The sequence below is a fragment of the Gadus morhua genome, chromosome 13, assembly GCF_902167405.1.
Source record: "Gadus morhua chromosome 13, gadMor3.0, whole genome shotgun sequence".
NCBI classification, from domain to species: domain Eukaryota; kingdom Metazoa; phylum Chordata; class Actinopteri; order Gadiformes; family Gadidae; genus Gadus; species Gadus morhua.
The window spans coordinates 22240136-22254835 of NC_044060.1; the positions used below are offsets into that span (position 1 = coordinate 22240136).

General features: G+C 46.1%; 1 protein-coding gene across 1 annotated transcript in view; it reads left to right on the forward strand.

Annotated features, from left to right (window-relative positions):
- erc2 (ELKS/RAB6-interacting/CAST family member 2) overlaps window positions 1-14672 on the forward strand; it is a 53694-nt gene extending 39022 nt beyond the window's left edge. The window contains exons 11-19 of the mRNA XM_030375348.1: window positions 498-694; window positions 6207-6218; window positions 6605-6719; window positions 6956-7075; window positions 7113-7147; window positions 9312-9459; window positions 9636-10346; window positions 10644-10707; window positions 10827-14672. Of these exons, the coding sequence (XP_030231208.1) occupies window positions 498-694; window positions 6207-6218; window positions 6605-6719; window positions 6956-7075; window positions 7113-7147; window positions 9312-9459; window positions 9636-10346; window positions 10644-10670 (1365 nt within the window). The 3' untranslated portion in view covers window positions 10671-10707; window positions 10827-14672. The remainder of the gene's footprint in view (window positions 1-497; window positions 695-6206; window positions 6219-6604; window positions 6720-6955; window positions 7076-7112; window positions 7148-9311; window positions 9460-9635; window positions 10347-10643; window positions 10708-10826) is intronic.
- Window positions 14673-14700: the final 28 nt, after the last annotated feature.

The following is a 14700-nucleotide window of genomic DNA, read 5'->3' on the forward strand; positions in this document are numbered from 1 at the left end:
TAGGCTAATCTCTCCATCATAGATCTAGGTGGACACTATATAATAGCTCTGTTATAGGGCTCTTTATAATAGTTATGCTCTTTAACAGCTCTGTTAAAGAGCTCTATGCAATAGCTCTGATAAAGAGCTATTTATCATAGCTCTGGTAAAGAGCTCTATGTCATAGCTCTGGTAAAGCTAATGAGGCAGCAGCAGTATTCATGCCAATGTATTCCATGCTTTACAAGGAGAGGGACAGAAACAGGCTAACTCAAGGGTGCTGGTGATAGAACTCCCCTCAGCGACGCTAGTGTGGTGTGGTGTGTGTGTCCGTATCTGTATGGTTATGTGTTCTGTTTCTGTCCGTTCCTCTGTGTGTGTGTGTGTGTGTGTGTGTGTGTGTGTGTGTGTGTGTGTGTGTGTGTGTGTGTGTGTGTGTGTGTGTGTGTGTGTGTGTGTGTGTGTGTGTGTGTGGACTGTATATACTGTATATAACTGCCTCCCCCCCGCTGCAGAAGGCCCATGAGGTGGATCACTGCGGCCCCAGAGGGACCTCGGACTACCTGGAGCGGGTGAGGCTGCTGGAGAAGGAGGTGTCCTACTACAAGGAGGAGTCGGTCAAGGCCCAGGCGGAGACAGAGCGCCTGCTGGACATCCTGCGGGAGGTGGAGACGGAGAAGAACGACAAGGACAAGAAGATTGCTGAGCTGGAGAGGTGAGCACACAACCATCTCCATCATCGAGACAGAAGCCTTACAGTATGAACTGATTTCTGATATTAAGTCTTATCTTTTTAACTAACATACACTATATATATGCTCTGCCTATGGGAGCTAACCCATGAAAACCTAGGTTTTCTAGGGTTGGGACAAGTCATAAATAATAGTAATTCTACCATAAAGACACCATTAAATTCAGTCTAGTCCATTAGCAAGTCACTGGCTAGATTAACCTTAATACAATCCAAGCACTCCTATTATGAAAATACATAATGTTGATACACAATATACATCAATTCATAATAATTGAATTAATTGTTGTTGACGGTTATGCTAATATTATAAAAAATAAAGGTTTCAAACTTTGTGCATTTTTCAAGATAATCAAGATAATGAGATAAAACTAGAGCTGTCAAGCGATTATAATATTTAATCGTGATTAATCGCATTAATGTCATAGTTAACTCACGATTAATCGCAATTAATCACAAATTATTTTTCTATGCTAAATATCCCTTGATTTTTTTATCCCATAATTCTTCTCATTTTAATATCTTATCAACATGGTGAAGTGCATCGGCTTGCCTTGTGCAAATGATTTTTTATTGATAACAACATTGGCATATACTGATCAAAACAGGACGATACAAAAAAGAGCCTATAGTGCAATTAAACGACTGCTTTGAACAAATGTCATTTGAACATAGCAGTCAGGCTACTGCTTCTTTGTTTTGAGCCGAAGAAAAAAAAAAATATATATATTATTATTATTTTTTTATTTAATAGTTGCGTTAATCGCGCGATAAAAAAAATATCTCCGTTAAAATTGGTTTGCGTTAACGCCGTTAATAACGCGTTTAACTGACAGCTCTAGATAAAACCCATGTCTTTTTCTCCGTTTAATTTTTATTTGAACAGTTCCTGCTCTGCATTAGTAACGTGAAACATAAATTCATGAAGCACAAACTATTTAAGCGAACAGAATTATGAAAGAATAAAGCTCTCTAAATGGCTGTTCTTGTTCGCCTGTCCTTATCCAGGGTCAGGGTCCGGCCCAACCAAACAACTACTGCCATGTCTAGACTAACAGCAGACCTAACCCCTTTAAGAAATGGTGCACAAAACAAACATTGTCAATCAATAAATATTTAATGGGTTCAATTCTTAATGGTGATTAATCCATTAATCATTAATCATTAAAATCCCTGATACAAATAATTGTTGATAAATGGAAAAACTGTTAATGGTTATTCTAGCATTACAAAAAATATATGTTGATAATTGAATGGACCGTTGTTAATGGTTATTCTGGTATTATAAAAACACTGAGTTGATAATATAATAAACTGGTGTTTTTCTGGTATAGAGGTTGATAGTATGATCAATTGTTTAAGGATCTAGCCGGTTTGTTAAGACCCCAGGTTAGTTGTTGACATATTTTATGTTAAGATGTAAATTAGATATTATTTTGGTTCACCTCACCTCCCGTAGTGGTCGAGGAACGTTGCAGAATTGGGCAGTTGGCTATCAATTGACATCCGAGTGCTCAGCAGCTCCCATATCCCCGTATCTATGCTCTGTTCAACCCTGGTTCTCTTCTAGTGGCCACAAATGGACAAATGATTTTGTCTGGATTCTGCGTTTGCACGCCGCTGCACATGCTCACAGACTTGGAGACTGAGAGGCCAGCAGTTAGAATAGTTTAATACTGAAATTCCTCTTCACGAGCAGGTTGGAATACTATGGATCCAACGGCGGATCATTTACTGCTTTGACCCGCTGGACGCAGTGAACAGAGGGGGAAAAGCTACGACTGTGTTTAGTTGACAGTTCTTCACACATTCTCACAACTGAACGCTCTTGCTTTCAGAAATCAGAATTGCCTAGTTTGCCCCATTGCCTATCAGCAGCCACTATCTCAACACAGAGTCATAACTGCGCATCACAGTCTCTCCGAGCATGGGCAGTGGCTTGCAAACACCCAATAGAAATGGGTGAATTTGTCGGATTAGAGGCACTATTGGAGGGAGCTACCTGGCCTGGGCTGTTTGTATGGCCTCAACAGGGTTGGGCAAAACAAACACACAGTTCTGGGAGCAGCTAGAAGAGCATTTGGAATATATTGGATGTCAATTGAAGGCAAACTGACCAATTCCGTAGCGGGTCTACACAACAAATAGAGGTGAGTTGAGCTAGGTCATGGCTGATTGACGTCTCGATATAGCTAATGACAACCATTAGCTATATCGAGAGACTTCCACATTTATTTACCTGTTAGAATAACAGCAATATGTCAATATGACTCTAGCAAGGCTAGTTTGACTATATAATATGGGGTATTCTGCTATTGCCACTTATAGGTATCATACTCACATCGTCTCTTTCACCTTAGGGTGCTATTGGCACTTATAATCTTCACCTAAGGATCCTAGCAGCACTTCTAGGGCACCTAAGGATGCTAGCAGTACTTTGTTACCTGTACAACACCTTGTACTGTACAACTGTCATGTGATTAATTTCATGTTTTGTCCTTTGCCGTCCTTTCCCAATTCTGTCCTATTCCCTTCTTTCTGGTCTGGTCTGGTCTGGTCTGGTCTGGTCTGGTCTGGTCTGGTCTGGCCTCTCTCTCTCTCTCTCTCTCTCTCTCTCTCTCTCTCTCTCTCTCTCTCTCTCTCTCTCTCTCTCTCTCTCTCTCTCTCTCTCTCTGTCGCTCCCTCACCTTCCCTCTCTCTCTCTGTCTCTCTCTCTGTCTCTCTCTCTCTCTCTCTCTCTCTCTCTCTCTCTCTCTCTCTCTCCCTCTCTCTCTCTCTCTCTCTCTCTCTCTCTCTCTCTCTCTCTCCCTCCCTCACCTTCTCTCTCTCCCTCTCCACATAACCTTCTGCCCTCTACACCCAAACTAAATTGTCCACCCTCTATGTACCCCTACCTCAACCATTCCCCCTCCTACCATGCCTCCCACACCGGTCCTCCTCCCCCACACAGCCCCCCTCCTCCGTCCTCTATCCCCCGCCCCGCCCCCCGTCCCGGGGGCAGAGCTCCCCCCGCCCTTGACCCCCCTGTGACCGCGCCTCCCCAGCAGATAGGGGGCATGGTGTGGGATTTCCTGGGAAAGTGAGTGCCCTGCCCCGGCCCCCCAGCACAGCGTGGTTATAGAGGCCCCGCCCGCTGCCCCTGCACTCAGTGTTGGTTCTGTCTCGTCTCGGGCCCCGGGTCCCCCTGCACTCACACATCTCTACACCACATGCTAGACACTGTGGTTCGTCCATTGTCTCCGCCGTTCTCCATCTGCATGTTCTGAAGGTCCTGGAGTGTGGTTATTCATTATTAGTGTTGGGTTCACTGCGGCCTGTGTCTGTGTGTGTGTGTTTTCTGTATGTGTGCACTGTGGAGAGTCAAAGGGTCACAAGTATGCCTGATTGTAGACATGTACTGATTTAAATCAATGTACTATTTGGATTTTGGGTTTTTTATAAAACTGATTTTAAGGTTGTATTTCATTACGCCTTCAAATGCCCTGTTTTAGTGGTTCTAATCATCAGAATAGAGCGTTTTAGATCTATTTACCGCCTTAGATAGTCAAAGTCAAAATCAACTGAGATCCTCTTCTGGAGTTATTAAGACCATGATGAATAATGGAGGGGTAGGCTATTTTTGGGGTGTAATACATGGTAAATTCATTAAATAACCTGTAGGCTGTGTTACTATAGGCCTACATATGTTGTTCTTGATGCTCAGTGTGGCGGTTTTACCAATGCTCAATATTAATGTACCTTATTAAATCCATACAGAGGATTGTTGAAGAATGTTTTGTTCACATGAATGTAGTCGCGTTCTCCTAGGCTCGCACATCACTTCCTGAACATTCAATGGTTTGTACACTAGGTGTCATCCCATTACTTTAAATAGAAATTCCCCATACTGTGGTAGTAGTATGATATGAGTAAAAGTATGTAAAAGACAGTGTTTTTAATAAAATACAAGGCCTAATAAAATAAAACGTTGATTATGAAAGCTCAAAACGCAGAATTGTACGTTAATTTTTTAGGTCAATACAAGTCTACAATGAAGCTTATTTGTGGTGCTTTGGCCTTCCAAAGTGATTTCACATTTGAGTTTGCATACTGCATCTCTTGTGCACCAGGGATGTGTTTTCAAATTGCATGCAGCTTGCAATAAATTCATTGTCATTAGCATTTAGCATGCAATATAAAATAACACATATTGCATGTCAGCATGAAGATATTATTCATACTATTATGCAATTAGTTAAAAAAACAACGGCATGCATAATATACGTACTATCATTTGTCCCGACTGGTGCACTCTATTTTCTGTAATGCAGTAGGTCTTTGCTTATCTAGTTTTAACTTTCTTGTGTTTATGTTGGACTTTTTCTTACGGAAGTATGGTGCTGTTATTGTATTTCATTGTAAATCACACCAATGTTTTTTTAGTAAATCATTTCTTACACAACTCATATAAAAAAGGTAAAACCTTTCCCGCTTGTGCACTTGGTGTGATTTGACAAAATGCCGTTCATCGAAACGTACACATATTCACCTTGTTGTGGGCTGTTTGTTCTGGCATTTTCTATGTGTAGGAATGTTCTGTTTTTATAGCTCCTTCTCTCGCCCTATCTCTCCCGCTCTCTCTCTCCCTATCCCTTTCTCTCCCTCTCTCTCCCCCCCTCATTACCGACCCCTCCCCTAAACACACACTTACACACTTCCTAGAACTCATTAACCTTCGTTGCTTTGGTCCTGTTTTTCCTATGCCTTCTTCCCTGCTCACCTAGCTAGTTAGCTAACCCGAACCCTAACTTTAACCCTAACCCTAACCCTTTCCTTAACCTTAACCTTAACCTTAACCCTTATCCTAACCTAACCCTCACCCTATACCTAGCCCTATGTCTACTTAACCCCCTGACTTAGCCAGCCAATGTCTACTCAACCCCTGCCCTTACCAGCCCATGTCTCAACCCCTGACTTAACCAGGCCATGTCTACTTAACCAGGCCATGTCTCAACCCCTGCTGTAACCAAAACCTCTAATGGTCCATGACTGACACACTAACCCCTTGTGGTCCGGGTTTTCAGCCCTGCTGTTAAAACATGTGCTGGCTCCGATGTGGCTGAGTTTGTGCTAATTGACTGCATGTCGGCCCCTCCAGGCTTGGCAGCAGATGCCCGTTGTTCGGCGTTGACGTGAAGGTGCATCCAGCAAAAAGCAGTCACATACTAAATAGTTAGGCTGAGGATTAGGGAGGGGGTAACCCTAACCATAATCCTAATCCTCCTGGGTGGCCTGACGCCTTTTGCACTGTGGTTGTTGAGCAAAGAGCAATGCAGAAGATCCTGTGGATAACCTGTGGTTATGAACTTTGTCCCTGTTCATAATCGATCTGAGTCTGTGCGGCTCACTCTTTTCTTTGTATCTCTTGTTTCCTTTATCCCTGCTCCTCCTCTCGCCCAACAACGTCTCCTTCCTCCCCCCCGCCTGTCCGTCTCAGTCTGGCTCCCAGGTATGTCCTGCCCTTCAGGCATGAAGCGCTCCTACTCCTCCTGCCCCCCTCCCCTCCGCCCACAAACGCATACCCACCCACATACACACCACATGCACACACCTTTTTGAGTCAACCTATGAGTCATGACCCAACCTATGAGTCTTTCTGACACATTCCAAGGATGTTTGTCTGGCTCGTCAGTGTGGCGATCTGTCCTGCCGTTCTGATGAGGGCCGTGTCCTTTCAAAGCAATATCCAGTCAAAAATAAAGCATTATCAACTCATGTAAAAATCATCCACTACAGTACAGCCCTTTTACGTAACCGTTACACAGTGAACGTTTCCCTGTTTAATAACGCGAGTGTTCAATAGGTTGTTGGTATAACTGTTTGCGGCTCTTTCAGACAAGGAGGCAAAGAGCAAACTAAAAAAGGCCCAAACATTAAACTGGGAACCAAAGGGGACAAGAAGGGCATGGGACAAGACCTCCGCAAAGACGGTACCATGGACCACTTGAAGGTACAGTATGGGGAGCTGTAGGTTTATATGTTCATCCGCGAGAGAGAGAAAGAGAGAGAGAGAGAGAGAGAGAGAGAGAGAGAGAGAGAGAGAGAGAGAGAGAGAGAGACTAATTGACTGAATACTAAGTGATATTCTGAAACCTCCTGCCATTCCTGTGCGCACACGTTTGTGTGCGTGTGTGTGCGTGTGTTTGTATGTATGTGTGTGTGTTCATGTGCGTGTGCGTGTGCCAGCTGGAGGAGCTGATGGGCACTCTGGAGAGGACCAGACAGGAGCTGGACGCCACCAAGCAGCGGCTCTCCTCCACGCAGCGGTCCCTGCAGGAGAGGGACGGCGTCCTCTGCAGTGTTGTCGTCCCGCAGCACTGCATAGAGGGGGGGGGGCACGGAGCGCCGCTCGCAGCTGGAGGAGATCCTGGAGATGAAGTCAGTCATCACACTGGGAGCACATACTGGGAGCACATACTGGGAACACATACTGGGAGCACACACTGGGAGCACATACTGGGAACACATACTGGGAGCACACACTGGGAGCACATACTAGGAGCACAATCATACCGGGAGCACATGCTGGGAACACATACTGGGAGCACATACTGGGAACACATACTGGGAGCACATCCTGGGAACACATACTGGGAGCACACACTGGGAGCACATACTGGGAACACATACTGGGAGCACACACTGGGAGCACATACTGGGTGCACAATCATACTGGGAGCAGATGCTGGGAACACATATTGGGAACACACACTGGGAGCACATACTGGGAACACAATCCTACTGGGAGCACAAACTGGGAACACATATTGGGAATACACACTCGGAACACAGCCTTGGCATCATACTGGGACAGCATAACTCTCATATTGGGAACACGTACTTGGAGCACAACATTAGCATCATACTGGGAACACAATATTAGCATAATACTGGGACATCATTAGCATCATACTGGGACATCATAAGCATAATACTGGGACAGCATTAGCATCATACTGGGACAGCATTAGCATCATACTGGGAAAGCATTAGCATCATACTGGGACAGCATTAGCATCATACTGGGAAGACAGCATTAGCATAATATTGGGACATCATTAGCATCATACTGGGACAGTATTAGTGTCATACTGGGACAGCATTAGTGTCATATTGGGAGCATTAGTGTCATACTGGGACATCATTAGCATCATACTGGGACAGTATTAGTGTCATACTGGGACAGCATTAGCATCATACTGGGACAGCATTAGTGTCATACTGGGACAACATTAGTGTCATACTGGGACATCATTAGCATCATACTGGGACAATATTAGTGTCATACTGGGACAGCATTAGTGTCATATTGGGAGCATTAGTGTCATACTGGGACATCATTAGCATCATACTGGGACAGTATTAGTGTCATACTGGGACAGCATTAGCATCATACTGGGACAGCATTAGCATCATACTGGGAGAGCATTAGTTTCATACTGGGACAGCATTAGTTTCATACTGGGAGAGCATTAGGGTCATACTGGGACAGCATTAGTGTCATATTGGGACAGCATTAGTTTCATACTGGGACAGCATTAGTGTCATACTGGGAGAATTACTGTCATACTGGGACAGCATTAGTGTCATATTGGGAGCATTAGTGTCATACTGGGACAGTATTACTGTCATACTGGGACAGCATTAGTGTCATATTGGGAGCATTAGCATCATACTGGGACAGCATTAGCATCATACTGGGAGAGCATTAGTTTCATACTGGGACAGCATTAGTTTCAAACTGGGAGAGCATTAGTGTCATACTGGGACAGCATTAGTGTCATATTGGGACAGCATTAGTTTCATACTGGGACAGCATCAGTGTCATACTGGGAGAATTAGTGTCATACTGGGACAGCATTAGTGTCATATTGGGAGCATTAGTGTCATACTGGGACAGTATTAGTGTCATACTGGGACAGCATTAGTGTCATATTGGGAGCATTAGTGTCATACTGGGACAGCATTAGTGTTATACTGGGACAGCATTAGTGTCATACTGGGAGCATTAGTGTCATACTTGGACAGCATTAGTGACATACTGAGACAGCATTAGTGTCAAACTGGGACAGCATTAGTGTCATACTGGGACAGCATTAGTGTCAAACTGGGCAGCATTAGTGTCATACTGGGACAGCATTAGTGACAAACTGGGACAGCATTAGTGTCATACTGGGAGCATTAGTGTTATACTGGGCAGCATTAGTGTCATACTGGGAGCATTAGTGTCATACTGGGACAGCATTAGTGTCATATTGGGACAGCATTAGCATCATACTGCAACTTCATAACCTGAAAAGACATTAATTTAAACAAATAGTAATATGTAGGCAATGGGGTATGTTACGTGAAATGCATCTGATGCTGAATTCTAACAAAACAAACAAGTGAAACAATAGACCCGTTGTTCAGTTGGAGGCCCCACCCAGCCAGGCATGGCTCTGGTTAGCTTCAGGGGCCCGATGTTTGGTTCGATACTGCTTAAGTAACACAATAATTGTATCATCTCCTTTCTTTCTTTTGTCTTTTTGATTTTGACCAGACAAGAAGCCCTGCTATCGGCTATCAGCGAGAAGGATGCCAACATCGCCCTGCACGAACTAAATGCCCCCAATAATAAGAAGAGCCAAGAGGAGTTGCTCTATCTGAAGAAGGAGAAGGACAGACTGATGCACCAGCTCAAACAGCAGGTGAGGACCTCTCCCCACTGAGACGTCCCTCAGCAGTGTGTTCAGAAGACTAGCCTGAGCCTCGCCTCTGGAGCTGCAGTAGAATAGTACAGACTCACACTGCTGGTCTTCTGCAGCTCCATCTTGTTACCTTGGTGCTAGCTTTGTATGACTGCGTGGTTTCTGTCCTCCTCCAGACGCAGAGCAGAATGAAGCTCATCACTGACAACTATGAGGACGAACACTACCACGCCAACAGCCCCCACGCCCCCCCGCCCCTCCACCCTCAGCCCCAGCCCCACTACCCCCACGCCCCCCACGCCCCCCAGACCCACTACCCCCATGCCCCCCAGCCCCTCTACCCCCACGCTCCCCACGGACAGCACGCCCAGCCCCCGGCCCAGCACCCACACACACAGCAGCCCCCGCCGGGGCACCCGCAGCCACACCCACCGCAGCACCCACAAGGGCACCCACAGGGGCACCCCCAAGGGCACCCCCAAGGGCACCCCCAAGGGCACCCCCAAGGGCACCCACAGCACACCCAACACCCACAACAGCACCCACAACAACACCCACAACAGCACCCTCAACAGCACCCACAACATCCCCAACAGCACCCGCAGCACCAACAGCAATACCCTCAGCAGCACCCTCCACCCCACCAGCGCCACAGTGCTCCCCCGCCCCACCAGCAGCACCCGCACGGACCCCCCCCACAGCAGCACCCTCACCCACAGCACCCCCACGGCCCCGCTCCACAGGGGCCTCACCCCCAGCACCCGCACCCCCAGCACCCTCCGCACGCACCCATACATTCCCAGCACCCGCGACACCCGGCGCCGCATCACCGCGGGGGGCCCAACCGCGGACCACCCCATGCTGGCCACCGGCCCGCCCCCGACCAGGTCAGACCCGTCACCGGTGGTGTGACGTCATTCCCGCTGTCTTCAGTGTGTGTGTGTAGTGTTGTTGTTCTGTACGTCAGCGATACTAAGGCCCAATCCCATTTCTACCCCTTCCCCCTTCCCCTTCCCCTTACCCCTACCCCTTACCCCTCCCCCTTCCCCCTCCCCCTTCCCCCTTCCCCCTTCCCCCTTCAAAACAAAGGGGAGGGGTAAGGGGAAGGGGTAAGGGGTAGAAATGGGATTGGGCCTTAATGTGCACCACCTGAAATAATCTACTCTGTTACACCCCTCCCTCAGGACGATGAGGAGGGCATCTGGGCATAATCTGTACCGGGACCACCAAAGCACCAGGATCTGAAGGGTAAGAGATAGCATAATGAGACCCATGCAACTTGCTACTAATTAAATGTAATGATGTCTCATTACGATATCTTTCCAGAAACTAACGGTTTCATTTTCTCTAAACTGTCGTTTCCCAAGGAGGATTGAGTCACTATTGGAGGAGCACCGTTCTGCCATGATGATAAAACACATTGACTACCTGACCAAACCTTTATTGATTTCACTGATGGAACACTTACAACGGAGCCTTGACTGGGGGAGGGACCAGGTGGACGAGCCAGGCGGCGGACACTGTCAGCTGAGCAGGCAGCATCCTCAGTCGGGAGACACCACCTGCAGTGACAGGTGACCGTGGTCATAGACCCTTTGAGCCCTGTTTGTGTTGCACTTCATGTTACACCAGAGCTGTTCTCCGGGGGCAACGCGGCAGAGGGCCCGACTGCCGAGCGTGGATCGGGTGGATTGAGAGAGTCGCTGTGGCTCCAAACATCAATTCGCTGCTGGACTTCCCAAAAGGATAGTGTGTCAGAGAAACATAAAAAAGAAACAGAACCTTGCATCTCTACTGCCACAGAGGCCTGACCTCCAGATACCTGTCTGCCTGCCCAGATACCTGTCTGCCTGCCCAGATACCTGTCTGCCTGCCCAGATACCTGTCTGCCTGCCCAGATACCTGTCTGCCGCCCTCCTCTGGCCACACAGCCCTGCTACACTTCCTTCCACACATCCAATGACATTGAGTCCACCCGTTACGTCCTCACTTTATTTACCGGCTGGGGTTTGTGGCTCTGCCTGCCTCGCCCCTCACTTAGCCAGCTCCAGCTCCACCCCCGGGGGACGCCTGATCGGCCAGGTGTCACTCACGCTCATCTGACGTGGTGCACAGAAACCGCCCTTCCATTCACTTAACATTGTACTAACAATCAGCATACTTGCATGACACGATGATGTAGTGCTGGGAGCCCAGCAGCTTAGCCTAGGATCCACGAGGTAGAATCCCCTTACCACTGGCGTCCGCCTTGAGCTCCGTCTGCAGAGCAGGGGGCTGGCTGAACGACCATCCCCTGCACTTTGTGTTGGCCTTGGCTAAGGCTGCCGTCCATCCTCATGTTACCTCATTTGATTACTAGAAGCAGTTAGTGGATTAATCTATGCAGATTTTAAGTTTGAATTTATTTATCTTAATCCTTGTGAAAGGATATCAATCAAAGTATGTTTTCCATTTCGATCAGACTGACCATGAGAATGGCCAGAAGATATGTGTACATTATTCCGATGTTTTTGGTTTCTATGACTATGCACCTTCACACCCCCCCTCCCTTTGTAGGAATCTTCCTAATGGTGCTGCTGTTGGTGCTTCACCTAAACGTTGTCTGATGACCTGGTCAAGAGCATCGTTCAATTTCTGAATAGGGACTTGATCCCAAAATGGGCTTCAACTATCAACTATTGCTGATGATCGAATTGTACATACATATTTAAAACAACTAAAATGTGAACATGAATCATTTATCTGAGAGGTTATGGTCCTCTGCATACGATGCCAATATAAATACTGTTGTTGACTATGAAGTGAAAGTGGTGTTTGGTAGATATTCTCGTATAGGTCAATCATCAGCTCATTCACCCCTATGTTATTCATGTGTCATACAGTATATTACCCATTGATGCCCATCGCCTCCTTCCCACAGGTCCTCTCCATGTCCTAGATCATCTGAGTGACCTCCCCTACCAAAAAAGTATTGCAAACATAGTGACTTGTTTTCTCCCTCTAAAGATGGTGGCCTGCACCTATTCCAGAACTGTATACATATATTATATATATATATATATATATATATATATATATATATATATATATATATATATATATATATATAAAAATATAAAGAGAGCTCTATAGAGTATGTCTATATGTAGTTTTAATATTATTCCACAAAGGAGAAAGACATTTTTTATGTTCCTGCTTTTAGTTCGAAGGGGTGCACTGTAAGGCAGACTTGTTATATAGCGAGCATGGAGACAAAGCTCTGGGCTACATTGTTAGAATCTCTCTCTTGATGTTGAAGAACATTCCCTTTCTAGTTATAGAAGACTGGTCTGACGCAGTCCTATTGCTCAAGCAGCTAACAGGAAAACCACAATAGGTGTGTACTCCAACCTAAAGTACAAAAGGCAACATATAGGCGTTCCGGTAGGAGCGTTGGTCCAGACCAGGGTGAGGGCTAGTCGGGGTCTGCCTGGCCCAGGGCAAACCACTCAGAAACTCAATGGGAGCTAAGGTGGCAGCAAGAAGAAGACTACGGCCTGATCTCTGCACGGAGGGTGAGGACTATCCCCTTAGCAGTGTCTCTCTGGAGTTCCTGAGTGACCATGCCTGACAGATCATCCACTCCCTTCCCTTTTTTTATGCTTTGCGTCGTCGTGGTCGTGCCGTCGTGAGCAGCAGTGGTGACAAGCGTGTCCGTAACAGTAGAACTAAAGAAAACGATGAATATTCCAGCGTTGTTTGACCGTAGAGTGGAAGATTAGACTGTTATCGCCCACCCCCCCACCAGCCCCTCATCACATCATGGTGCCTGAGTGTTTCTCCTTTGATAATATTGATGGTTGTGTTTTCCACTCTTTGGTTGGATCAGCAGGCCGCTCTCCTCCAGATCTCCTCCAGGTCTCCTCCAGGTCCCGGTAATCTTCACATTGACCCACATTCGCCAAGTCCTGTGAGTTGTTGTTCGATCTTTGCGTTTCCAAACCAAATTATAATCCGAACGGTTGTGATTGTGAAGAAGTGAAGACGGAGCAGACAGTGGGGCAGAAGTCTCTCACGTTAACATCGGGGGACAGAGGTTAAATCCTACATTTTCAGGTTCTTATCCAGTGAATACTTGAAGTAGGGGGTTCTCCTACCATGAAGAAAAACCTTATGTGATGAACATGGAAAAGTAATATTGAGCATTTTGAGTGTGCCCATGCATGCCGATTTATACATATTGTGCCATCCGAAAAAGATTATTTAAGGGCGACCAGTTCTCTGCAGAGCGAGAGTTGAACTGTTTATCTGGCTCATGGTTACGGCTCGGGGCAAGGACCAATCATCGTCGGAAGTGACCGGCCAGTTCTTCTGAAACACATATTAGTGGTAAAAAGCTTTTAGTTACACCCAAACATTTCCACAAAGGCCTTTAGGAAAAAAACAAGATAAGTCTAGCGCCTTTTTGTTTGTTTTTATATACGAGTTATTTTCAGTTGTGTTACGCTGACAATGAAAACCTTTGGATCAAAGAAATCACTGTGACCAATGCCAGATACATTTATGTTAAATAGACCAAATGTTTGCTTCTTTTTTTCATTTCTGTATTTAAGTTGTATTTATTTAAGTTGTATTCTATGCGTTCTGCTTTGAGACTGTACTATTTGTCTAGGTAAATGTTTTGACCTGTACAGTAAACTCTTAGGAACCAGTAAAATGTGTGTACAGCATGCTGAATGAATATATGTGTGAACGTGGCCTATAATTTCCCATGAAGCATCGCTCCTCCATACATTAAGTGCATTGTGCATTGTGGCGGCGTGATGTTGTGTTTGAGAGTGCTGTGGTCCTCACCCACCTTGTCCCCTTATTAGACAGCCTGTGCAGGTCTATGAGAGTGCAGCATGATTGCAGGGTTGCTGGGGTAAATGTTTTTTAGAGATTTGTGTAAGTATGTACTAGTGTGTAAGTGGGCACGCACACTCACTGCTTGTGTGTGTTATCAATGCATATGAGAAGGTATGTCAAGTAGGGTACTATTCCCCAAGAAGGAGGGAGAGTGAGTGGAAGGCTTGAACGAAGCATGGACTCGGTTATGTTGCTGTTCCTAACCACGGAGGCTGTCTGTCCGTAGTACCCGAGGCGTTTGCTATTGTATGTGATGTAACAGAATATAACTATTGAGTGTTGGCCAGCTCGTTTATATCCATCCAATAAAGGTGACTTTCTTTCTGGAGCTGTGTCTTTTTTAAGTAATACACA